The 26034-nt window shown below is 37.3% G+C and overlaps 1 protein-coding gene across 46 annotated transcripts in view; it reads left to right on the forward strand.

Annotated features, from left to right (window-relative positions):
• Sorbs2 (sorbin and SH3 domain containing 2) overlaps window positions 1-26034 on the forward strand; it is a 326863-nt gene that overhangs the window by 243407 nt on the left and 57422 nt on the right. For 12 of the 46 annotated variants that reach the window (XM_074054802.1, XM_074054801.1, XM_074054799.1 and 9 more), the window contains 7 exons: window positions 1773-1799; window positions 2034-2158; window positions 2952-3593; window positions 15938-16076; window positions 19424-19596; window positions 24599-24665; window positions 25349-25393. In XM_074054802.1, coding sequence (XP_073910903.1) covers window positions 1773-1799; window positions 2034-2158; window positions 2952-3593; window positions 15938-16076; window positions 19424-19596; window positions 24599-24665; window positions 25349-25393 — 1218 coding nt within the window. Of the gene's footprint in view, window positions 1-1772; window positions 1800-2033; window positions 2159-2951; window positions 3594-15937; window positions 16077-19423; window positions 19597-19624; window positions 20402-24598; window positions 24666-25348; window positions 25394-26034 lie in introns of those variants that run through there. The other 34 variants (XM_074054815.1, XM_074054814.1, XM_074054816.1 and 31 more) reach the window with 11 other exon arrangements.

Genomic DNA, 26034 nt, shown 5'->3' on the forward strand with positions numbered 1-26034 from the left:
AGTCTTCTCTAACTCACGTGAGGTGAAGCCATTCTAAGGTACTCTGCACAGATTAACATTTATTTTTCTTCCTTTGATTTGAAAAAAAATCTGTCCTACATATATTAATCCAAAATCAAATACTTGGGGCCAGGCTTGGTGGTACACACCTATAATCTCAGGTACTCAGGAAGTGGAGATAGGAGGATTCTAGTTTAGGCCAGCTCTGGCAAAAGTTAGCAAGACCTTGTCTCAAAAACAAGCAAGGGCCAGGCATGGTGGCTCAAGCCACTCAGGAGGCAGAGATTGGAAAAATCATGACTCAAGGCCAATCTGGGAAACAGGTTCACAAGACCCCATCTCAACCAATGACTAGGTATAGTGAGCACAGACTTGTCAATCCAGTTATGTAAGGAAGCATAAAAGGAGGATCTCAGTCCAGGCCAGTCCAGGCATAAAATGAGACCCTATCTCAAAAATAACCAACGGGCCTGGGAGTAGCTCATGAGGTAAGTACCTGCCTAGCAAGTGCAAGGCCCTGAGTTCAAATCCCCAGTACTGCCCCCCACAAAAAAACAAGCCAGACATGGTGGCACACATACCTCCTCAGTTTGAGGCTAGCCTAGGCAAAGTTAGCACAAGACCCTATATGAAAAACAAACTAGGAGCAAAAAACTGGGGGCATGGCTCAAATGGTGAAGCTCCTCTTACCTAGTGAGCTTAAGGCACTGAGTTCAAACCTCAATAGTGCAAATAAACAAATAATAAATAAGCAAAAACAGCAAGCATTTGCATTTCTCCACCCATTTTTATTGTTCCAAATTCATGTTTTTAGATTTCAAAAATAATTATTTATGAAGTATTAAAAGGAAAACAAAGACTCATTAAAATAGCAGCAATTTTTATATGGTCCCAGGGACCATGTAAACGAAACCAGGAACTGCACAACAAGCTAAGTAATCCCTGAAGTTCTTTCCAAGTTCTTTCCAACCCATAAAGGTCAAGGCTTTATGGGTTTCCATGAAGTTAACTATGTGGTATTATAGATCCGGCAAAGCCATGAGATTAACTCAAACGTGCATATGGAAACTCTTCAATGTGTAATTCCAATAAAATTAATAATTAATACATGATTGAGCCAATTTCCAACTGCATTACCAAAAGAAATTTATTTGCTACAGCTTACTAATGGAATACATTATAAAAGCTCTTTCATATTTGAATAAAAATGACTTTCAAATAAGAAGAAGAAAACTCAAAAGTCCTAGAAGTAATTTAAAAACATCACATAGTATGGTAGACACATTGCCATTTGTGAAAGTAAAAAAAAGCGCAAACTGTTAAAAGAAAGTTAGTGAAGAACACAGGAGTTAAATATAGTCAGAACCAGTGGAATTTCAACCAGCTAAGAATCTGGTGAATTTATTTAATGTTACAAAAAAATCCATTGTTCACAAACCAGCTTCCCTTTGATCCTTTAATTTTATATTGAGAAGCTCATGTATCCATCTTGGGTAACAATAAGCTTAAAATTGCATTGTTTCAATATTATTGAGGGGAAAAAGTAGTGTTTGATATATGTGTTAATTATATATTTTAGATATTTGCTAAATGGCATCCCCATTGAAGTTAAAATTAATCCCCAAACCTCTCATCAGGAAATTTAACATACCCAGTTTTAGAGCTGAGATAATGTCTGCAAAAATAACGCATGTGGTTCTTTGCCAACTCTTTTCACTAAGTGTTCATTTGTTTCACCCTGGTATTAATTTCAACATTTTTTTTTCTTGCAGGTCGTGATTCTCAATCACCAGACTCAGGTACAGAAAAGACATTCTGCATAGCTATTGCATTTCTTATGAGGAGATTTGACACATATTCACAGCCACTTTGTTGGCCTTGCATTAAAATTTAAGTTCCATATAGTGTTACGCATATTAAATTAAAATTCTAGCAAGAATATTTCACTTTTAAAAGTAAATATAAATTTTCTAAAAAAATGTTTAAGTGAACATAGATATTTTTGTATCCAATTTGTTTTCCATTAATAAAAGCTTGGAGACCTTACAATGATCGAAATCAAGAGACACTGAACGGAGATGCTACATATTCCTCTCTTGCAGCAAAAGGTTTTAGAAGCGTCCGCCCAAACCTCCAAGAAAAAAAATCACCAACTCAGGTAATCCTGGACATACTTGTCTACTGTGCTAATTTAAGGCATGGTAATTAGATCACTGCTCTGGGGAATCTAAGCAATATCTTTCCTAGTGTTTTAGTTTTAATATATTTTTGCTTTCATGTTTGCTTTGTTTGTCAGACTTGTATTTATAAGGTGGAAAACAAGTTTTTTAATTCAGCACAGGTGTTTTTTTACCACCTTGATTTTTTTCTGATTAAGTTCGTGAAAGAAGGTCAGCTTCTAACATAATATTTAGGATCTATTCAAAGTCTTCAAAAGCTGACCATGAATGTTTTGAATTTCAAAGTTATAAGGTCAGCAATACATTGTGTGTTCAATAAATATGAGTTACAGAACTGTTCATTATGTTAACTAAAGGGACTCTGAGTTAGAGATATTACTAGAATTGTGCCACACACATGAAAAATGTTATAAAAAATGTGACTAAATAAATCATAGACTTCAAGGTCTAAAAATATACCAAGAAAACATGTGCTCACTTTTAATGTAATTTCCCAGAATGCAGATGGAGGCAAATTTTATAATGTATTCTGAAATAAAACAAAAGCAACTCTTTTCCCCTATTATCAGTAGTTAATAATAAATTAAAATGAATTCTAATGGGAATGAAAATGTTCAATTCAGTCAACAAAATGTATGGTGCAATATAGAGATCTAACGTTTTACCTTGAAGGCAGGGTTGACAGTTTCTTTCATGACTAACTTTGACTTTCTCTCTCTATTTTTCCTTCAATGTTTTTTTTTTTTTTTTTGGACACTTTTGGCCATCTAGGCACCTCTTCTACCAACCAGAAAGGAGAGTTTTTGCAACCCCTTGATAATTAATCATACAAAGGGTGACATTTTATACTCATTAGTAACTAACCCACAGACTCCTTCCTGTACACAGTCCTCTACTAACAGAAAACATTGTCAGGGAGCTATGCACTCTAGTGAAGATTCTAGCCAGACCATTGTATATTCTGAAGAATCCAACACAACTATGTCATATACACAAAAAATTACTAATCCAAGACTAGCAGTTTCCAGCTCAGGTCCAAGGCCATTTGTTGACAGCTCTACCCCATTACTACAAGAGGACTACATGCAAGATTCTCAAACTCGGAGAATTTCTACCTTGAAACTAACCCCTCACCAGGGTCTAGGAAGTAGCAGTCCCTTTAATACTCCACAGTTTTCCAAACCTTTTGAAGTAGCATCGTTTCTCAAAAGGCCTTGCTCTCCACCGCCTAACCCAGTGCCTGAGATACACACAGCATCTCTTTCCATTCAGATAGCTCCCCAGTCAGAACACAATCCCGAAAGCCACAAACAGCAACCTGAACTTTCTCCAGAGACTACAAAGACACTTCTTCAGCAGGAGAGACAAAAATCTGCAGATGCTGCGGCCTCTCAGTCCTCAGACTGCCGGGTGGTACATTACACTTTCCAGAATTTTCTTTCCTATGTATTACAGACACCCTAACTCCTTTGGTTTGGACTTCTTACATAACCTGATGCTTTGTTGGCTTCCAAGCAGGAAGGGAAAGGAGAAAGAAACCATCTTGCAATTTAAAGCCTGATTTAATTCATCAGTAAATTTTTTAGATATTTTTTAATTTAAATAGACACAGATCTTTTATCTAGACATCGTATTCTAAAAGTTTCTTCCTTCTAGGTACTTATTAAATAACATTAATGTGTCAGCGATCACTGCAAAGTACTTAGAGTACCTTTAGGTTTCATATCAGACCTCTTGGTAGCTGAATTTATGTTATAATGCAAAATCTCTTGGGCAGAGGACATGGCTGAAGTGGTAGAGCATTTGCCTAACAAGCACAAGGCTCTGAGTTCAAACCCAGAATGGAAAATAAATAAATAAATCATATGAAATCTTTTAAAATAATTGCCAATTATAATTAACACCTTAATCTCAAGAACGCTTTTCCTTGGTATCGCAATATTCTTTTCACTGAGACCTGATCAGTTTACCACTTCAAAAAATAGAACTAATGCGGTTGCTGAATTGGTTGGTACATGGTACTCACGCAAAAAATACATTAATCAGTCTTTATTACCTAGACTTTTGGGGAGGACCTATTTCCACATATATAAAATTCCATCATGCCTTCATTCTTTTGACACTTATCATCTGTTTCAAAGGGAAATGTACCCCTCTCCTCAGCTCCCCCACAAGACAGTGGTAGTGTTAAGAGCATAAACTTCGAGAATAAACTGTAGATTTTAATTCAGGCTCTCTCACTGGCTGTGTGATGAACCAGGCATATTACTTCTCTGTGAGTCTGAACAAAGAAATTAGAATATTAATTAGTTTTTAATTCATAGGTTGTAACAAGGCTAGACAGCTACTAGAGGTAAACAGCTTAGGACAGAGCAAGCACTCAATACGTGACAGCTATTAATTAAAGATATAATAGCTGTAAAGGCAGTAGTGGTAGTGTTGAAAACACTAGTGCCGAAATTGTGGTAGATTTAAGCAGGGTGGAAGCAGTGAAGATGGTAAGAAATCCAATAAGTGAATAGAGTTTAAAAGTAGAGCAAGTAGGAGATCCTGACAGATGGCACATGGGATATGAGAGAGAGAAGGCTAAAGGCTGACTCCTACCAGAGGATGGAATTACCATCAACCGAGACCCAACAACTGTGGGTGGAGCAGATTTGGAGGAACATGAGAGGTGCAATCTTGGACATGAGTTGTCTCTTAGACACCCAGAGGAAAAAGTGGAGTATGTAGTTGGATGCGAGAGTTTGACATTCACAGCAAAGGTCCAGGTTGGAGATTAAAGCCACCAACCTATAGACAGTTTTTGTAACCTTGAGACTGGGTGAAACCAATAGGTAGTGAGTATGGAGAAAAGAGGAAGCCCAAGATTCAACCTTAAGCAAACCCCAACATTGAATGGGATACCAGCCTAAGAGACTGAAATCAGTCCTCAGAGGGAGGAGGAAATGTAGGAAAATGTGACATGCTGAAAGCCAAGAGAGGAAAATGTGGAGGGAATGAGACAGGTAGCAGGGCAAGTATAGAATGAGACATGAAAACTTATCATGGGAGGTAAGGAATTAAGAGGGTCAAATTAAGAGAGACTGGGAGGAGAGAGGTGAACAGTCACTTCTTTTAAGGTGCTGCTGTCATTCCACCTTATATCTAGTTTTTCACCCTGCCCGAGCCTCAGTTTCTTCATCTATGCAATAATAATAATAATAATTAATGGAGTTTTATTATTGCTGTAATAATAAAGTAACGGAACTAATAATAGCATTCATCTGACAGAGTTGCTGTGAGGTTTGAACAAGGTAATGCACAGAGGAAACTTGGCAAAGTGCCTGCTGCATAGCAATTCCTTAACATATACTGGCTTTTATTATTTTAAAATATGTTTCCAACTATGATTGGGAAGAGGAAATGTATCATTTCAACAATGTCTCTCCCCAACACTGGTAAATAAAGTTTATTTCCTCAGACTAAGAATGCTCATGTTACATACCTGAAACCCTACCCCTGTTGAATTCATCTCTTCATGGCTTAACCACAGCCACTGACAGCTAGGGGTTTGACTGTTTCAGATGCCTCAGGTATGTGGAACCATACAGTATTTGTCCTTCTTTGACTGCTTTATTTTACTTACTCCAGGTTTGCCCCTGTCATGTTGTATGGCGAGACTGCCTTCTTTTTTTTAAGGCTGAAGAAAATTCCACTGAATGTAAACAACCCTTTTCCTATATCCATTCATTCATCGAGGGACATTCAGTTTCCACATCTTCACTATTGAGATATGCATCATTTTTAAGCCTCATTTTCTATGTCATGGTCTTTTGCAATGGTGACCTTTTCATCTTGAATATATTCCACATCCTAGCAAGAAGTCTTAGAAAACGTCAAGTGCTGTGAGCTACACTCTGTGTATCAGCCCAATATATGCTATTGCAAAATATTAGTCTCCCAAGAAATCAATAGACCCAAGAAACAAAACACTCTATGCTAAGAAATGAAAAGCAATTTTTTGCATTTTAGAACTTTTATTTTACAAGCTTGTCATTATTCAAGTCTGACCATTAGTTTTTGCAAACCATATATCAAATTTTAAAATTTACTTCCTACAAATTTGTGTGTAGAAAACTCACTAAATGAGACATGTCAACCTTCTGTTACTCTGTGGACAAATATGCTGCTGAGAAAAATGTCACTTTGTTCTCAATATCAGATAAGTGGAGGTGTGGAAGTCTAAGCCAGATAGATTTGAAAAAGCAGCAAAAAGCCACACCTGGGTTACTATGGCATTCGTGAGTGCTGTGCCCTTTGCTTTTGAGGGATAATCTTGGCCTTTCCTGTTTGAAATTACATAATCAATCATGTGCAGGAGCCTCACTTCCACAGCTGCTACAGTACATACATTGGGGACTCATCAGGGAATTTGTCTTACTGTCGTAGAGAAGAGAGAGAAAACTCATTTCTTTTGCTCCATGGGATCAATATGTAGAAGTTAAGGGAGGCAGAAAATTGATAGCAGCATGGCATGATAGACATGATACAGAACTGCAGACGATACTTTCTGGACCATTGCCACCAATCCCAGTCACCATCATTGATGGATTCCATTAGTGTGGCCAGCCAATGTCCTCCAACCTCTTTGAAGGTTTATTAGGCTTTTAGTTAATCAGGTCTTTGGCAATTTCTTCATCTGGTGTGTGTGTGTGTGTGTGTGTGTGTGTGTGTGTGTGTGTGTTTGTGTGAATAATTGGACATTAAAAACTATTTGGGAACACAATATGAATTTAGAAATCACTTAGGTTCCCTTCTGCAGTGCCTTCCAATCAGCCTTTCCTTAAACACACATGATGGAGAGCTCTAATACTTCATGAGACAGGATTCAGTGCTTGGAAAATTCTGAGATCAAATTATTAGTAAATATTTCCTAGATTGAATCATAATCTTAAATTCTACATACTCATCCCATGGGACAAAATAGTTAAGTTTTCTCCCTCCCCTGTGTACATATCAGACAGTTTTCATGATTGTTCTCCTCCCTGCCCTGCTCTGTCTGTGCATTGTGCAAAGTATTCCTGTGCATTTTCATTCCCCAACAATGACCCTCATTTCTTAACAGCCATGGCAACACACCAGGCACTGTGCTATTTGTTTATATTATCTCCCTTAATTTTCAGTCTTCAGGAGGTGGGTTTTGTTAATGTTTATATTTTACACATGAGAAAACTAAGGCCATGGAAATTAAAGAATTTGTCAAGTCTGACTCCAGATCCACAAATAACAGGTGCTCCCACCTCTATTTTCTCCTACAATATGATGCTTATACTCTGTCTTTTGCAATGTCCTTAAAATAGGACAGCTTCCCAAATGCAAAGGTATATTCCAAATCTGAATACCACAGAGTACTGTAAAAATATTTCCTCCTCTGTTTCAGATGTCACATTCCATCAATGTGCCCATATCTGTGTGACCGTTTGAGATCACCCAGGTCCTTGGTAAGGACCATGTGTCTGTGAAGATCTCTGATTAAAGGGGTTTTAACATGAGCCAAAGGGCAACCTTGTATCATTGAAATACAAGTGGTACAACCAGGCATTGGAGTGACTAGGGATTGACAGGTATCTGTTCTCTCTGTCCTCTCTTTCTTTCTTCGTTTTAGGTGCTACATAATTCCCCTCTATCTTCTCTCACCACTTGAAGCTGCCTGTGGATTTCTATGACATTCTCTGGCTCCTTGCATTTTAGTACTCCAACAACTACCTGAGTAGGGTATTCAGGGTCACCTAATTCAAATTCCCAGAAGGGAAGCAGGGCCCAATTGGTCTAATTTAGTTCCACTAGTCCTTCTATACATAGTCAGCCCTGACCAGAAAATGGTGTTGTGTGGTACAGACATACTTTCTGGGTACCTCCTCTTACCCCATTTGCCTGTCCGGGAGGAGGCAAAGCCATAGAAGAGAGGGGGAGATAAAGCCTGATGTTTATATTAACCCACTCTAGATGCTTTTTCAAGTGTATTATTGCCAATCTCATTGCAAAACAAAGAACAAAAACCTGCCAAATCCTTTTGCGTGCTAGTTAGTACATGTCCCCTGTGTTCCTTGAGAAATAAGGCCTAAAATCTCAGTGACTGAAGACATTAAAGGAGAGATGGGATCTTCAGTCACATTGCCCTGTCAATGTGGTCAGTTGGAGTTGATACAGAAGGGAAAATGTCTCCCTGCATATATGGTTTTTGTGTTTTAAATGAGTTTATTTCTATGATATTTAGGCTGTTTCTTTAAAAAAAATCACATCACAATGTGTTCCCATGTACAACTATTATATTAGTAAAAATTTTAATTTTTTAATAAAATTTTTAAAAATGATTAGTAGGTTAATACAGGTGGACTGGGAGTTCAAATCCAGCCTGGACTACATAGTGAGCTTGAGGCCAGCCTAAGCTACATTTGAAGACCCTATCTCAAAAGAAAATTTTTTTGAAAAGTTGAAATGTAAACCTATTAAAATAGATTAAGTTTAAATAATTTATTTTCACAAAACAAAATGTATGTTTATTTCATCTTAAGTTCATTAAAAATGATTTAAGATCTTCATTGTCAAGTGGAAATGGTCAAACATGGCTATTTTCTCAACTGAAAATGAGATCAGCAGAAAGTTGATTTTAGAAATATTAAATTTGCTTTTGTTAAAAATCTTGGGCATTTTTTCTTTCTGCTTCTCAGTCTCCAATATGGGCTTACGTGACCCTCCCCTTACCTGAAATTTTTGATATTCTATTCAATATGGATTGTTTACATTGATTTGGGTTCATTTCCCCAGGTTGCATTAAAATTATTGAGCTTTTGTCCCTCCCCTAAGTATTGTACCCAAGCCTTCACTCGCCTCACCTGAGCCCCCACTCTGCTGGGCCCTGTGCTCTTCCTATACCCCAACTTCACACCAAACCCACATCTAACCTGCCTCTTCCCACCTCCAGCTTCTACATCTATGGAGTCAGCAAACTGATGGCTTGGAGGATTATGACTATAGAAATGTTGTGGTTGTCACTGAGTTAATTGACTTAATTTTTTGTTAGTGTATGAGCAAACTAATGATTTCACCCATAACCATGGTGATTATTAAAGAGCATGTGCTTTAGCTTTTGACATGCTTTAAATCAAAGGAGATGGGCAAGCCAATCCATATGGCAATACACTTTTTCCACTCTGCACAGTTCCCATTATTCCTTGCTATCTAATATCTTGCTTGATTTGCACATTGCAGATGCCTTGCTGGTCTATGGTAGGCAGCTGAGTTTGCAACGCCTATATCCAACACACGCTCACCTCCTTCCAGTCTACTTGCTCCTTAACTCTTCAAGGTGCCCATTATGATTTACTTATCTTTATCATCCGCGGGTTCACCTTAGTGTTCTGGGTTTAATTTGTTTGGACTAGAGGCTCGATAGTAGTTTGAATAACCCGGTGGTCTCTGTTAGTGTATTAGATATGTCAGGTTCTCTCCCTTTCCTTTCTGAAGACCAGGCAAGCTGGTGTTTCTGGCTCCCCCTCAAAAATTAAGGAAAGTAAAGCAACTTAGGTTCATAAAAGTTAATGACCCTTGATCTGTATGCAAACACTTTAATCTTACATAGTCTTGACAGAAAGAAACACAAAGCAATTAGGATGCTTTTCTGCAGCCATCTATCTGCCACTAAATGCCATCGGGAGAAAATTGTTCCTGTTTAAAGTTAATTTTTCCTACCACAAGATAGCGCAAAGTGAGAAAATACTTTCTTCCTTTTTCCACACGTTTTTGCTTCTCTTCTCACACTTTCCTGCAGGGAAACATGTATGAGATAGTTCTCTTGCCTCTTGTGTCTAGGGAGCATTTCACAAATGTGGAGGTCAAGGTCATTTGGAAGGATTCCAAGTGCAGAGTCTAAGAAGTAACTGGCAGCTTTCTGACAGGGTGTTTCAAATATTTCTTGTGGGTGGCCAACTACTGAATTTTAAAGCTTTAGTTATAGAAATGTAAGTGTGATTTGATTCATTAAGAAACATCTTTCATGTTACCTATACACACACACACACACACACACTCATTCATGCACGGGCACATGTATGAATACATGCCTTAAAAAACTCAAACAGATGTGCTGTAGAGTGTCTGTAAACTCCCAAAGTTCATGCAGAACTTTCTGAATATATTAATCTATACATTTTTCCCAGAGAAGAATCAATGGCTTTCATCAGATTTCTAAGCAATCCAGAGAGAACTTTTTATGATTTTAAAGTACTTAATTAAAAGTCTGAGGAAAAAAATTAATTATGATTTTTATGAGGCAACAGCCTGCATGACATCAGCTATTAAAAAAATTATGGCTGGCCCAAAACACTAAATGGTACCACTTAAATCTTTACTAGGCAGTATTTCTAAATTTATATAGTTCTCTTTAATTCATTCCTCATCTTTGTACTAATATACCATAATATTTCTAGCCATCTTATAACTGGCACCACCTCAAATGCCACACCTCAAAAAAAAACAGCTTCTATTCTGGATAAGGGAAGAAAATTACTTCAGAGTTTCATGTATTCATTGTGTTTAAGGCTTATTTTCATAGCTAACATATGTGATCAGATGTCATCAATGTTATACCAGAAGGCTACAAAAACTTTTTTTATTGTTATGCTGGGTGGGGTACATTGTGGCATTTACAAAAGTTCTAATAATCTACCAAATATATTATACTTGAATTCACCTCCTCCCTCATTTTCATTATCCTCCCCTCCCCCCTTTCCTGGAATAGTTTCAACAGGTCTCATTTTTCCATTTATATTCAACAAAATAATAGCAGAAAATTTCCCAAATCTTGAGAAAGAGATGCCTATTCAGGTACAGGAAACCTCTAGGCCAACAAACAGACATGATTAAAATAGAACTTCTCCATGGCATATTATAGTTAAAACAATTAGCACAGAGAACACGGAAAGAATATTGAAAGCTAAAAAAGAGAAAAATCAAATAACATATAAATGTGAACCCATCAAAAGAACAGCAGACTTCTCAACAGAAACCTTAAAAGCAAGAAGGGCAAGGAGTGAGGTATTTCAAGCACTGAAAGAAAACAATTTCAGTTGTAGGATATTCTACAAAAACTTTTAATGGCTCATCTTCTCTCTTTCCTCCATCCATCATGTTTAACTTCTTAGGTCATATTTAGCTTTGGAGGTCTCAAACCTTTTATTTCTCCTTTAGTTTCTTTCTCCTTTACCTGAGGTTTAATACTAACAGCAGTTCTAACCAACTGGAGGACATTCTAACCATGATCAGTGACTGGTTTTCATTTTTGCTCATTTTCACACATCGGTGCTTCTATTGGCAATGCTAGAGTATTTAAAAGTTCGATTCTTTTAGTATTTTGTGGGGAAATCAAAGAACATATTTCAATGACTGGAAAGGAAACAAAATCCCCTTTCCACTTCGTTGTTTTTAGCTTGATAGATACTTAAATCCATGTATCAAGGAAAAATGAAGCAAACTGATTTATATTTTGGGAACATTTTGGCAGGGGAGAGGCAATAGGAGAACTACGCTATGAAATTTGTCTTATGAAAGTCAAACTAACTCTACCAACCAAGAGATAATCTGATATCATTTCACTATCAGCAGGACAAAAACTCAAACTTCTGAGGAAGGAATTCCATTATGCCAACACTCTCAAGTCTCTACCCAAACTTACATTGCAGCACTGTGTGAAAACTGGTCTTACTTCCAAAAAACACTGACAGCATTCATTTTTTCTTCATGTTCTGATGCTTTTTCTGTACTGTGTGGTTGGCACCTAATCCATCTGAATGTATTTCCTTTAAGTGCTTGCAAATAAAACCAATGCTTTGCCTTCTCTGCCAATTGCAAAAAGGATGTTTTTATTAATTGGATAATTTAGATCTCTTATTATTCTTCCCTCAAACTCAACTTGGAAATCAGAACTTAACTGCTAATGTGTTAGAGGTAAATGCTTCCCAGACACAGACAAACCACACCAGAAGCCTCTTCTTCATACCCTTCTCCTGTGATTCCTTTTAACAGACCCACTTTCTCACCAGGCAGTGGCTCTAGCCCAACAGCACCCCCTGATGATCTGGGTCCTTGCCTGCATAAGCCCCAGAACCTTTCACAGTTTTTATATAAACATCCTCTCTTAGCTCCTGAAAGACTTATCCACAGCCATGCCACGGGCTCTCTCAGAACAGACTCCTCCTGGGCGAGCCCTCCTCCCACTCTGAGAGTGAGTCCTCCACAGCCATTCTGGCTATGCTGCAACTCAGCAACTCTGACACCACTGACTGCTCTGAGACACCTTCCCCAAACTGGGGTCAGAGGTCTGCTGTGACAGATGGCACCAACCTAACCACCCCTGCTGCCACTCATGTAATTATTCTTCCTTCCTTTGCCTCCACCATTTTTTTTTAAGGATTGATTTGTTGCTTGCCATCTGGTTTTGCAGCTGAGCATTTTTACTTGCATAGGTGTTGATTAGTAAACTGACTCTACCATCTGTCAGGGAAATCCATTTTATGCTAAGAATTTTCCTTGTTTTCATTCACTTTTGAGTTACTCTTAAAAAGTCTGTTTACGGCTTACCATGTTGCTGTGATTGGTAAGCTGTATAGAGATTTGCCTTAATAAGGAGTTAGTTATCTCACAAATTTAGATAAATATACATCATAATATTGCTAGGATTAGATCATGAGGTCTAAAAGGTCTTAAAAATTATAACCCAGTATTAATGTCTGGTAACAGTTTTCCTCAGAGAATCATATTAATGTATCTTGTGTAAATAGTTTATATATCTTTTTTTCTGACATAAGTGATTACTGACTGCCTGAAACTAATTATTCTTGCTCCTCTTTCACTGTCAACTACATCTTTTGAACTCCTTTGTCATTTAGGGGAGTGAATTGTGTGAATAATCTTACATTACAGAAGTAGTGTAAGAATTATGTAAATAATCTTTCATTACAGAAATTTAACCCTGCGAATTTTTTGGAATTATTTTTCCTGAGCCATGCTACTTACAAAATTTATGAATATGTTTTTTAGCTTACATATCAATAATTTGTCTTGTCTTTGTGAAAAATATTTGTATTTTCCATAAATGTGATAGCATTTAAATATTTCTAAATGTTAAGCAATCACTAGTAAGTGATTTATTAATGGCTAAAATGCTCCAAAGTTGTATGTCACAGAGTCTTAATTGCATGTCACATACAGGTAATGGCTTTCCCTTGAAAGGCATAACCTTAGACAAAATAGGAATTTTTCTAAAATTAATCTTGTTGTGAACTTTCAAATGGGCGCTGTCCTAGATAAGCTTTTATTTTTGTTACATAATTTGTATATTCTATGAGGTTCATAAATCTGTAACTTTATGCATAGAGCAATGTTATAAGAATTGGTAATGTTTAAAAACATTGCAATTATAGAAAATAAAAGATATATTTTTGGATGATTTAGTGTTCATCCAATGACTGGAATAAAACATTTTCCATGACTTAGCCCGAGGTGAGTCCCTCCCTTTGTCATTACTAGAAGTGCTCAGGAGGGTTGGATTCCTCCCTTGACCTGCCATGCTTTAAGTGATTCCTAACTTTTAAAAACTTTAAAGGACATTTTCAGAACCTTTAACAAAAAAGTAAAAAGTAATGAGAGTATGTCAATTTATGGACTGACATGTTTAATTTTCTGTTTTTAAGACTTTTTGAGATCCTTAGTTTATGCATATAGTCTGTGTGCCCCATCCGAGGTGCTTGTTAATTCCAATTGTGGATTCATTGCACATAGATTCTCCATGGGACATTTTTTTAAAATATTGATTAGTTTACACAATAAAATAAACTACCTTCGGTGTTTATTTCTAATCCCCAATTAATATTATTGAAACCATCAAAACAAGACTCAGAGCAAATTCCCTAAAATTAGTAGTATGCCTCATCCTGATATCCAAAATCCAAAATGCTGCAAAATCTGCAACTTTTTGAGCACTGACAAGATGCCATCAGTGGGAAATTTCACACTTGACTTCAAGAGACAGGTTGCATGAAAAATGCAGTTGTACTAAAATATTGTATAAAATTCTCTTCAGCCTGTGCATATAAGGTATTTATGAAACATAAACGAATTTCATGTTTAGCCATATGTTCCATCCTCAAAATATGTCATTATGTATATATAAATATCCTAAAATCACAAAAACATGAAATCTGAAACACTTCTCATCCCAAGCATTTCAGGTAAGGGATACTCAATCTGTAGTAACGTGATGATATTTAATAAAAAATGATTCTTTGAACATTCATAAGAGCAATAGCACTAGGATTATATTTACAAAGATCCACCAGGCTTGATTTGGGCAGGCAAAAGCATTCTCAAATCGTTCACCAGAGGTCCATGAGGGCTCTGAAGCATGTAGTGAGTCCCATGCCTCCTTCTTGTTTCAGTGCCCAGTTCTCTTCATGTAGAAGGCTCTGAAGCTATGGTTATGATAAGTTGGCAAATTTTCTAACAGCTTGAAGAAGTACTTAGAAACCTTGTAATGAAGAAATATTTATCGACTTTAGGACGTATGTGGTATGGTTATAAAATACTGAAGTTAGATTATTTTAGGTCATTTGAAAACATACTTATTTTAAAGTGAAATCATGGAAACATGGATTTCCCTGTCTGTATTTCAGGCCTATATAATAGAAGTTTATTCTGTTTTAAAATAAGCAGGAAAAGGTCACAAGTTTTGGGTATTTGTCTCTGGCATGGGGGTGTGTGTGTATGTGTGCACACACCAAGTGCATTTAGCTATAAGGTAGTTTTAACTAAATGTTCTTACTAATGTCTGTCTCATTTGCATGTATTATGTAATCTTCACACCACTCAGTGCTATGCTGTGTATAGGTGATTCTGAGCTCAACTTTTGTGAACTAAGCTGATTCAATTCAGTTAGAATATGTGTCAACTGTATAGCTATGATGTCATTAGCACCAAGTTGCACACTATAAAAATAAAAAAGGAGCATATATATGACCATCTTCAACAAGGTGCCTGAAATACTATTGGGGATATAAAATATTCAGATATAAAACAATCAAAACAAAGTATCAAGCAGTCAATTGGAGAGCGAAAGTCAAAGTAAAGAGAAGCCAGCGTTTTAACATACCTTCTAATGTTTTATGAGGTATGTGACTGCTCTAGAATAGGTTGCTCCATGACATGTAAATCCAAGCACTTGTGTTCCTTAGGGTTGGTCACCTGGCTTTGGAAACATTCATTTACTGTAGACATCCCTGACTAAGTCTGAGTACTAACCCTTTACCCCTGTCTGAGAGTATTCATTTCAAATTCTGCATGCAGAGCAATGTGACAGTGTTCTGACTACTGAAGTCATAATTGTAAGAGCACATTTGCCCGCAGTATTTACTTGGTAGTGACTTCTTTTGACAGCATTGGGCACCTCTGTTGGCAAAGGCATGCCCACTGGCCAGCTGCTTCCACCCTTTCTCACCACCTCCTGTGCCCTCTGATATGTGAGAGTGATTTTTAGAAATAAAGGAATGGAGAGAGAAGACACTGAAAAAAATGTACCCTGCTCCTCTGACATCAGTTTTCAAAATAAATAAAAACTTGGCAGTTTATTACTGTCATGTGACTGGAAGTCTTTTATTGTCACCTAAAGGGTGATGTTTACAGGGAACTATGTGCTATAACAGGATCCTTTGCACTTTTGTCAGAGCCAGATAACAGTCAACGGCAGCTCTGGAGGTGCTGTGAGTCCAATGAGTTACTACCAAAGGCCGTTTTCCCCTTCTGCATACTCCCTGCCAGCCTCACTCAACTCGAGCATCATCACGCCGCATGGCAGGTCCCTCGGTAAGTAATTTCATCCTCATGGCGTTCATGGCAATTCCAGAAAGTACACATGAGAAACATACAAAGTTTCGAAGCAGGACAGAAACATTCAACATTCCACTATCTGATGGCCTTATCACCTTTGGAGAAAACAGACTCCTGGCTATCCATCTCTATATGCGCCTGGAGAAGGCCGTTTGATTTCGACATGGTCGGAGAAAGAAAAAGTAGCTGTCTAGTTAGGAAGAAAAGAGTTTACATTACCCAGAAAACATTCATGCAGTACTTTTGCATTGAAGCAGCTCATTCCTTTGTGGAAGAGCTTTCATTCTAGAATATTCTTCACGTGTATATATATATATATATATATATATATATATATATATATATAAAAGGAAGAATTGCTTCACAGCTAAAACAGTATAGCAAAGGCAGGCTGCTTCACAAAGTAGTAAAACCATAAAATACTGGCTCACACAGTCATAAACTACTATTTAAACTGATGCCTGAAGGCTACCAATCAGGGTTGGGGTGGTAGAAAGCCAAAGAATGCCCTTGAATTATGACTCCTCAGTTTTACAGAGAGATAGTTCTTAACCTTTTGGGGGTGAGGAATTAAATTAAAGATATAGCTCTCCTCCAGCAAAAAAAAAAAGAATATGAATGTTTATTTTAAGAATATAACTATATAATGTTTTGGATTTAATGAGCTCTTTAGAGTCTCTTGGCAAAGATACTATGCTATGTAAAGACTGAAACATTCTTCTATGGTAAAAAAATATATTAGCATAGCTTAGAAAATAATGTTACAAATGTTTCTTAGTTTTTAAAAATGCAATTTGAGAAAACCCAAAATGTTAAAAAATGGAACTATTTGAATTCAGACTGAAAAGGTTTCCATGATATTGAGAAACTAGAAAGCTTCTGGGAAAAGAGGAAGCTGAGGAGAAGAGAAAAGGAGAGGACCCATCCTCTAGACACCACAAATCAGCAGCACAGAGAAAGAACTAGAACACAGGTTTTTACCACTTCTGGTTGACAGCAGGAAACACTCCCTCTTCCCAACTCTAACTCTGTATTATAAGAATATGGTGCCCCTAGTTTAATAAAGAACATCTTGTATGTCAGTATCCAGCAGTGCATTGTAGAACTTAGCTTCTATGGTCAACAAAATCTCTATAAGACTTAAAATGTAGCCAGGGGACTCATTAAAGAAATATAACTATACTTGTGCCTTTTCTAATGCTACTCCTGGGAGTAATCTGTGAATCTTACAGTGATCTGCTTTTTTTGGAGTATAAGAAAGTAGAACTTCCTTATGCCAAAGTTTTCCCTTTAACTACCAATCCATAGTTTGGTATTGAAATAGCAGTCCACTATATCTAGATTTTTGTAATTGAACTATGCATTATCACACATATAAAGTAAAACTTCATAAAGCATTCTAACCATAACATTTTCCCAAATAATTATCAAAGTATTACTCTTTATTCCATTGCCTGTCTCAGTAAATACACTTTCATTCCCACCCTACCAAAAAAAAAAAGTATCAATGCTCAGACAGGCTTTGATGTTAGACCATATCAATGGGTAGATTTTATATGTAAACTATACAACATGGAAAGGAGTTCCCTGTATAAACATTGAATAAATTCCAATTGGCTAGTGCCATGATAGGAGCAGAATTTATGAGAATTTGCAAGTGCACAATGCTCTAGGTGAAGTTTATATTTAATTGAAGACCAAAGATTGCAAAGACAATAGTTAATGGACCATATAAAAGAATAATTAAAGAGTTAGTTTTCATTGACTAACTGTAGGTTTGTATAATCTTATGAACCATATGTGACGACAGACTTGATATTGTCTGCTTAGGCTGGGACTTTGCACACACTAGGTGTTCAAAAGAACGTTGGTTGCTGATAAATATACTCAAGTCTTTTCAGAATTAAACAGTCAATCAGAGCCAAATGTTACATTGTATCTTAATTTGAAATAGCTTGGAAAAGGTAGTATTTTTATAACCAACAGCACCATTGGTTATAGCCTCATCTTTTCAAAAATATAATACAAATGTTTTTATGTTGCAAACTAAGTTGAAAATAGCCATAAGAATAGTAATGGCAGTTACACATTTTATGATGGATTTTTACCTTAGAGAGATCGGAACTCTAATTTATCCTTACAAAGAGGAGTTAAGCATGTTCAAGACCCAGGGTGCAATTCCCAACACTGCAAAAAAAATGAGCTAAGTTTCTTAAAATATTTATTTGTGATGTTTAATACAAATTTTTCATGAAAAGCCCATTTATTATATGTATATATATCTCATGTATTTGTATAAATATGAATGAAGCAAATGAATCCCTATTCTGATACAGGAAGGCTTTCTGTTTCCACATGAAAGAACTCTCTGAGCAACAGATCTGCCAAACCATGTCCAAAGTGTCTCTCTTGGTCACCAAAGTTTTGAAATTAATGCCTGAAAAACAGGAAATCATATTACTAGCTGTATCAGGTGAATGGCAATAAAGCTGATTCTCAAAAACACTTTTGAACTCAGAGTGAGTGGAACATGCAGTGTATGTATGTACTCTGTTGCTTCTGAAAGTAAACTAGAGGTTAATAAAGATGACACGAAGATAGAAACTGATTAGGATTCATCTAATTTATATCCTTGGGGCAATTTTTAGCCACAAAGTATAAAGTGCTGTGGCTTTGGTGTTTTAAAGTAAAACCAAAGATATCATGATCACCTTGGGTATTTAAATAAAATTCAGTTAATGATCATTATTTAAAAGCACTTGTTTATCTATAAGCCTTATCATCCAGGTATCTTTAGACATAAAAATGTTTGCTTTTTTTTGTTTTCACTTTATTTTAATGAAATAACTATCATTGGTTCAACAATACAATCTTTTGTCTAAAAATATATTTCATTACTTTTAAATAATGTTAGGTAGCCGTATCACAATTTCTTGAGGGAAATTACTAAACTTGTCTCACTTTGTGCCTCCTCATGTATAAAACTGATTCATGTCCTCTTCCTCCTCCCACCCCAAGATTACTGGAAGGGAAAAGTGAGGTGATGTGTGTAAAGTGCTTACTTAGCAGTGACTGTCACATGTTCATTCAACAAATGTTATTCTTCCCGTCATCCTTCTTCATAAGATGGCAAGGTCTTTGTTATTGGCCCATTTGATACATAGCTACACAATTTTCACTGCATAATGGTGGCTCAGAAGTAAAGCAAAAGACATAGAGTTAAAAGACATAGTGATGGAAACAGAGTATGTTATAGTTGACATCATTAATTTATCAGTCTTTGTGAATCCTGTGTATTCCATTTCACCACATTTTCTGCCCAGATTCTGCAGAGATGTATTCCCAGCATGCACAGTCTCTGGATGGCACCCCAGGCAGCGCGATACCGCTGTACAGATCCTCAGAAGAAGAGAAGAGAGTGACAGTCATCAAAGCCCCACATTACCCAGGGATTGGGCCTGTGGACGAATCTGGAATCCCCACAGCAATTAGGACGGTAAGAAATGCCAGCGTGTGCGTCTGCCTGGGTCTGTGCACAGACTCTACAAAGGACGGATTGTGCGTGGCTTTGTGCATTCCTGGGGTCTTATATAATGAGGATTGCCCTCTGACATCTGAGCAACCATGAATATTCTGCTGTGTGGCAGAGAAAGGGTACTGTCAATTGAGAGAATTACACAATCTGTTTCTCCACTTGAGTTAAAAATCATGAAAATTGTGATTTTCTTTAAATAACACTTTTTTTTAACCTTTTACCAAGGAGAGATAGAGCCATAGAGAAAAAAGAGAAGGAACAAAAAAGAAAAAAAAAAAAGTGAATCTTCTAGCTGCATTGAATTCCCACATGCATTGCAAAAAAAAAAAAAAAAGCCACTGATTTGTTTCTTGAAATGGATGTGTGTTAACACCACTAGGAGACTGGGAGCTGTGAATTGGGAGTTGGGCGGTGAGAGGCTTGGAGTACAGGCCTATTTAAAAAAAATGAGCTTTAAGTGAGTTAATGTGATAGAAAGGAAGAGCTGTCTGAAGAAAAGCACACATTTTAGAGTCCCTCTTCAGCTGGGCCTGCACAGCTCTCTCCCTCTGGGGATGATAAGTAAAAGTGCAGGGATTTTTTTTTAAGTCTTTAAAGTCTGCCAAAGCATTGCTTAGTGTGTTGGGCCGCCCCTGCTGGCAAAGCTCACAGTAACAGAGCCTGGGCAGGCAGCTGCCTGCTGACCACGTCCACTTGAAGAAGGGACTTGTGCTAGCCGGAGAAAGAAGACAGGGACACCAGGATGAGAGCCACAACATCTTTGCAGGTGAAACTGGGGGGTGGTGTGAGCCGGTACCTGCAGCTGCATAGACTATGCCTGCCTTACCATAAAGGGCTGGGGTGTTGCCAAGAGGTCACTTCCCTAGAATACAAGGGTGGGGAGCTAAGGACAGTAATGGACAGAGAAAAAGAGATCAGGAAAGAAGCAGTGGTAAGATGGGAAATACGAAAATGAATGAAAGACCAAACATAAGGGTATTCTGCTCTTTTTGAATTCACATTAGTTGTATGAGGATTACGTGTTTTATACGCAGAGGGGAATTAAAATTTATTGTTCTAAGCATCTGTAGTACAGTTGAAGTCAAAAAAAAGTAAATCTGCATGGCAGGTGTGGGGTTCTAGACTTGTTAGAGTGAGAGAATATTGACTGTGACTGTAAAGCTTTAAATATCTGTGCTGGGACTGATGGTTTTCATATTTAAGTGACAGAAAAAGTTCAGGGATTGTGACTAATATCCCCAACTTTCTGATGACTACATGGTGAATAGTGAAGGTGATGGTGTTTTGACATTTGTTCCCCTTTTAGGATTTCTGACTCAAAATGGTCAAATTTAAAGTTTTCCCTAAAAATGTAGGGATACTAAGTCAGACAAGTATAGTATAATAGATTTTACCTATTGATTCTTGGAGCATGGCATATACACAAGTTAAGAGACCCTTGCTTTTTGTCTGTAAATTCTGAGAAGATTTTATCTAAAACCGTATAAAAATAGACATGAAAACATGATCCATTCTTTTTATCCGTAAGACATCATTTGTACCTGGCAAGGTTCTTTGTTAAATTTTTAAATTAAAAAAAAAAAAGCTGAGGTGTTAGATATGGTTAACAAAAATCAAGTAATATTAAAATTTTATGTTATCAACTGCCAAATCAGAAACATGCTTAGGTGCAAACACATACACCAAACATGTAATGCTCACTTCTCTCCTATAAAATAGAATGTAAATTATTAGCAACCCAAAAGTTCCTTAAAAGGAACACTAATTTTTATATACAACTGTGCTCTACATAGACCTTTAAACCTTTACAAAGGTCTGTGAAAACTCTTCTCTAGTTCACGTGTACTATTTGCAGCGCTTCAGAGCAGATCCCCAAGTATAGCTGTGTTTATAAATGTTGAGTCAGGCCATCACTGAGCCATGGCAGGCCAGGAAACTCCAAGGTTGTTTTCTTTTCCCGTCTGTGTAGAAAGCAACAGTTATCAGATGCAAATTGCTTTGGATTGGCTTTCTACCCAGTGTCTATATCGAAAGCAGTATTGTCTCAATGTACCATGTCACAGTATGACCAACATATACATGGCAAAAGAATCCCGTGAAGTAATCCAGAAACCTCCAAATGCCAAGAATCAATAACAACTGCTTTTTGGTTACCTTCATGAAGGGAAGCAGCTCTTTAGGTCACCTCTCCTGTGACCTTGGCCGTCTCTGTTAGCCTCTTACCACCACTCTTCAAAACAACAGCAAAAAGCACTAGGGCTCAGATCCCATGAGACTGTGTAATTAAAGCCAGCTACTTAAGTAACATACAAGATTCCATTCTTCTAATTCTTCTAATATAACATTTGTTCATTTGACCATTTTCAAAACTGGAAAAGGGAAAAAATAGAAGAGAACCTCTGTATACTGGTATGTCAAAAATATGTCTTGTTTTCTTTTTGGAAAATATGCTAATTCAGTGTGGAGCTCTGACATTTTACCAGCTATGGGAACAGGAAAATTGAAATCTATTCAGTCAAGGTCACAAGCAACAACAGCATAGTGAATTTCTACAAGTTACGGTCCATGCAAAATGATTTTGCAGGACACACCCAGAAGTAAATTTCCTCAAATGTGAGTGGACTTTTTCTCTCATGACCGCAGTATTAGGCCTAACAACCTCCATGATGGCGTTGATACAAGGAAGTTTAAATGCTCATAGCACTTCTTTTAGAAAGGGACCTTGAGTTTAGCTATTCTTGTTTTATCAGTTTCCTGTTCTCCTTTGCCAACCAACTGGGCATTTCCTGGCGTCTCAGTGCTCACCATATAAAGCTAGCAGATGGCGTTACTGTGAGATCCTCCCTGACACAGGCCCTCTAGCAAGTGCAGGAAAAAAACACTGTCTGTCAAGGTGCACTGCCATATACAGTGATATAATTTACTTATTTCTTGCTTACTCCCATTGGTTGTGTCCAGGGATGGTTAGAAAATACTTTTGCACACAGTTATGTCTTATATTTTGTTGCTGTACTACTGTAAAAGATATGAAGCTAATGAAAGAGAAATCAGTCTTTTAGGAAAATCAGTTCCTTTAAAGATATATGTTTCAGCTGTTTTGTTGGAGCCAGCAAAATAATTGACTCCTACTTCCTCACTGCATTTCCTTCCATCAGCTCTGACCATTTGACTATATCTTCAGCCAACAAGCCCCTTGATTTTTCCTTGTAGAAAAAAGGCTAGAATTCAGAGGTGATTCTCAACAGAGTCAATAGATTTGTGGCGATTGACAGAAGCATCTATTCTCAGAGATCAAAATAAATTTAGATATGGCGCATAACACTTTCAGTTTCCACATGAAAGATGCAATAACCACATGTCTGAAAGAAAAATCTCGACATAAAACCTAAACCAATACTTCATCTAACAAGAAAGAATAAGAATATTTTGGTTGCAGTCCTAACTAAACTTTTTAAATCAAGAGAACTGCCTGGGAAAATCTGGTGTATTTAGTTAACTCTACACAGAATGATCAAGTTTCTTGCTAACGTAGTTCTGAGAAAGTTAGGATAAAGTTCTAAAGGTCTTGCCAAGCGAAATGTTTAATTACAGTTATAAACGTGTATGCCTGCTTTTGCAGATAGACAACAAGGTAGAGTTACATCCAGTAAGCTAGATGCATTCAGCATTTCACTTTACAAATATTTGAGATTTCCTACTATGTTGTTTCTTGAGCATTTATCATTTTCTAGGAACTATTCTAGGCCTTTTGGGATACATTGTCTCATTCAATTTCTATAAAAATGCTATCATGTAGATATCATTATTTCATTTCAGAAAGAAGAAAATAACTTGTCCAAATTCATATTGCTGGAAAGTATTAAATAGTAATTAAAGGAACCCATATTTGAATTTTGGTTCAAAATGAGTATTAATTGTTTTTCTACTACAGTCTACTGTTTCTGTCATGCCCAAAGCCTTCGTCAGAAACATCCCCCATTACATAACTTAAAATTTAGCAAGATATAATGTGTGTACATTCTATTATCTGCTTAATGAAAATTTGAAACTGTATGTACATTTTTAGATTTGCTCTAGGACTCTGGATTTACCTACTACATTCAGTAATTTAGACTAGTAAATATCAATTTTCTCTTAATTGAAGCTGATCAGAATACCACTGAAGTAAAAAATATTCCCTAGCTAATTCTAAAAATAATGTCTTGACAGAACACTCAATCAATGTTTTTGAGAATAATGATAAACTGGGCGTGGTGGTACACACCTGTAATCCCAGCACTCAGAGGCTAAGACAGAAGAATTATGAATTTGAGTCTAACCTGGGTTATATAGAGAGACCCTGTCTCAAAAAAAAAAGGAAAAAAGAAAAAAATAATTATTATTAATCATTATCACCAAAAGAATTAAATTATTGCAACAAAAACTTCCACTTAGTGAATTTTATGTAAGTATGTCATGCCAGTATCCACCACATAGCACGGGCACTGCTTGGATGTGAAGAAATAAAACCATAGCATCAAATGTTCAATTCAGTCTAAACGCAAATGTGGGGTCATATAGTTGCAACCTGCATGCATAACCAGACAAACTGCAGAAATTGTCATCAGGTCATTGTAAATGGTTAGAAAATTTTATCACTAAACAAAAATCTGATATTACATAGACAAAGTATCTCTGGACATGGTGGCACATGCCTGTGGGCTCAGCTACTTGGAAGGCAGAGTTAGGAGGATCAAGGTTCAAGGCTAGCCCTGAGCAAACTTCACGTGACACCCTGTCTGAAAAACAGACTACAAAAGCAAAAGGACTGAGGGTCTGGCTCAAGTGGTAGAGCACTTGCCTAGCAAGGAAACACAAGGCCCTGCGTTCAATCTCCAGTAAGACAGACAGACCAAAAGAGAATATAGGGAACAAGAACACTGAAAGGCATAGCCTTGTAACTATGGGGCATTATCTTTTACAGACAGTTGACCGGCCGAAGGACTGGTACAAGACAATGTTCAAGCAAATTCACATGGTGCACAAACCGGGTATGTATATCATGTTTTCTGATCAGGTCCTGTGGGATGAAGGATACAGACTCCTCGTTCATACAAACTGTGTTCCCACAAAATGTCAAGACTCTAGCACATGTCAGGCCCACCCCCTTTCCTATCAGCATTCCTCCTATCTCTGTTCTTTTAGCAGCCCTTAAATCTCAGACCTGTGCCTCTGCCTCACCCCAAAGTGCCCAGAAGCCACCTAGGAGGTGTCCTTGGAGAACTGCTAGGGGTCCTGGGCTTGGTCCTGTGTCTGCTCCTATCCACACTTGTGTGTGGTCTGCTTCAGTATCCTCCCTGCTGCTCTATCACCCCTGTCTGCTACTTATCAAGAGTGACGATAGGTAAATCTGGCTGATCTGGACCTGCTTGGCCCAGTTTAAAACACATGCTAAAGGAAAATTATGGTCCAGAATGATGGCTGCCTGGGGAAGTGAGGACAAGGCACTGGCTTTTTTGTGTGACAATGGCAGCAATGCAAATACATTACAGAGAAGGTCAGTCTTCAGGAAAAGAAAAAGAAAAGCAAACAGTACTTAGAAATGCAAAGTAGATTTATGAAGGAGGGGAAATGCATTGTTTTTCTAGCTTGTTTCTTTCTCTGAAGCTCTGCTGTCTTGTTGTATCAAGGTGACAGAATCTGTGCTACATAACATTTCTGTTTCATTTTCTAGATGATGACACAGACATGTATAATACTCCTTACACATACAACGCAGGTAGGACAGCTTTCCTTGCTTGCAATGACTGCTTTATGTGCCACAGTGTTAGCAAGAGCGATGGTCACTTGTCTTAACACTCTGTCTGACCACGTCACGTTTCTTATAATTAGAGGGTGCTTGATTTATTTCCTCAGAGCATGTGTAACAAAAAGATCCATCCTTCTTCATGGAAACAGGAACTAACACTGTTTTATCTCACTCATTCCCACTGTTTATTCTCAGTTTAGAGAGTGTTTAACCACGGTACGAAGGACAGTGTGAAAGGACATGCTGTGACCTGGGTTACAAAATAAGATAAAATCTTGTCAGCTGAGGGAGTGAGTGACTACCATTGCATAAAATCTCCCAGATACACTTCCCCCAAACAAGTTAAGCAAAGTGTTTTGTGACCTTGTCTAGGCTTTTGCTCCAAAATGGAGACATTCATTGAAAGAGTTTCTTTTTTCTTTTTCAAATCCCTCTTGGGTGGGCCATTTTCTGCCTGAAAGTCACCAGTGATCAGAATAGGATAACTTCAGTTCTGGTCCTTTCCACTTGTACGTGAATGCCTTGGCTTCCTGTGAAGTGGTCTTCAAGCTGCTATGAGGGACCCCTAAATAATTTTTCCTAAATGTTGCATCGAGTGTTCCACCAAGCCC

This window comes from Castor canadensis, chromosome 14 (assembly GCF_047511655.1).
Source record: "Castor canadensis chromosome 14, mCasCan1.hap1v2, whole genome shotgun sequence".
Lineage (NCBI taxonomy): Eukaryota > Metazoa > Chordata > Mammalia > Rodentia > Castoridae > Castor > Castor canadensis.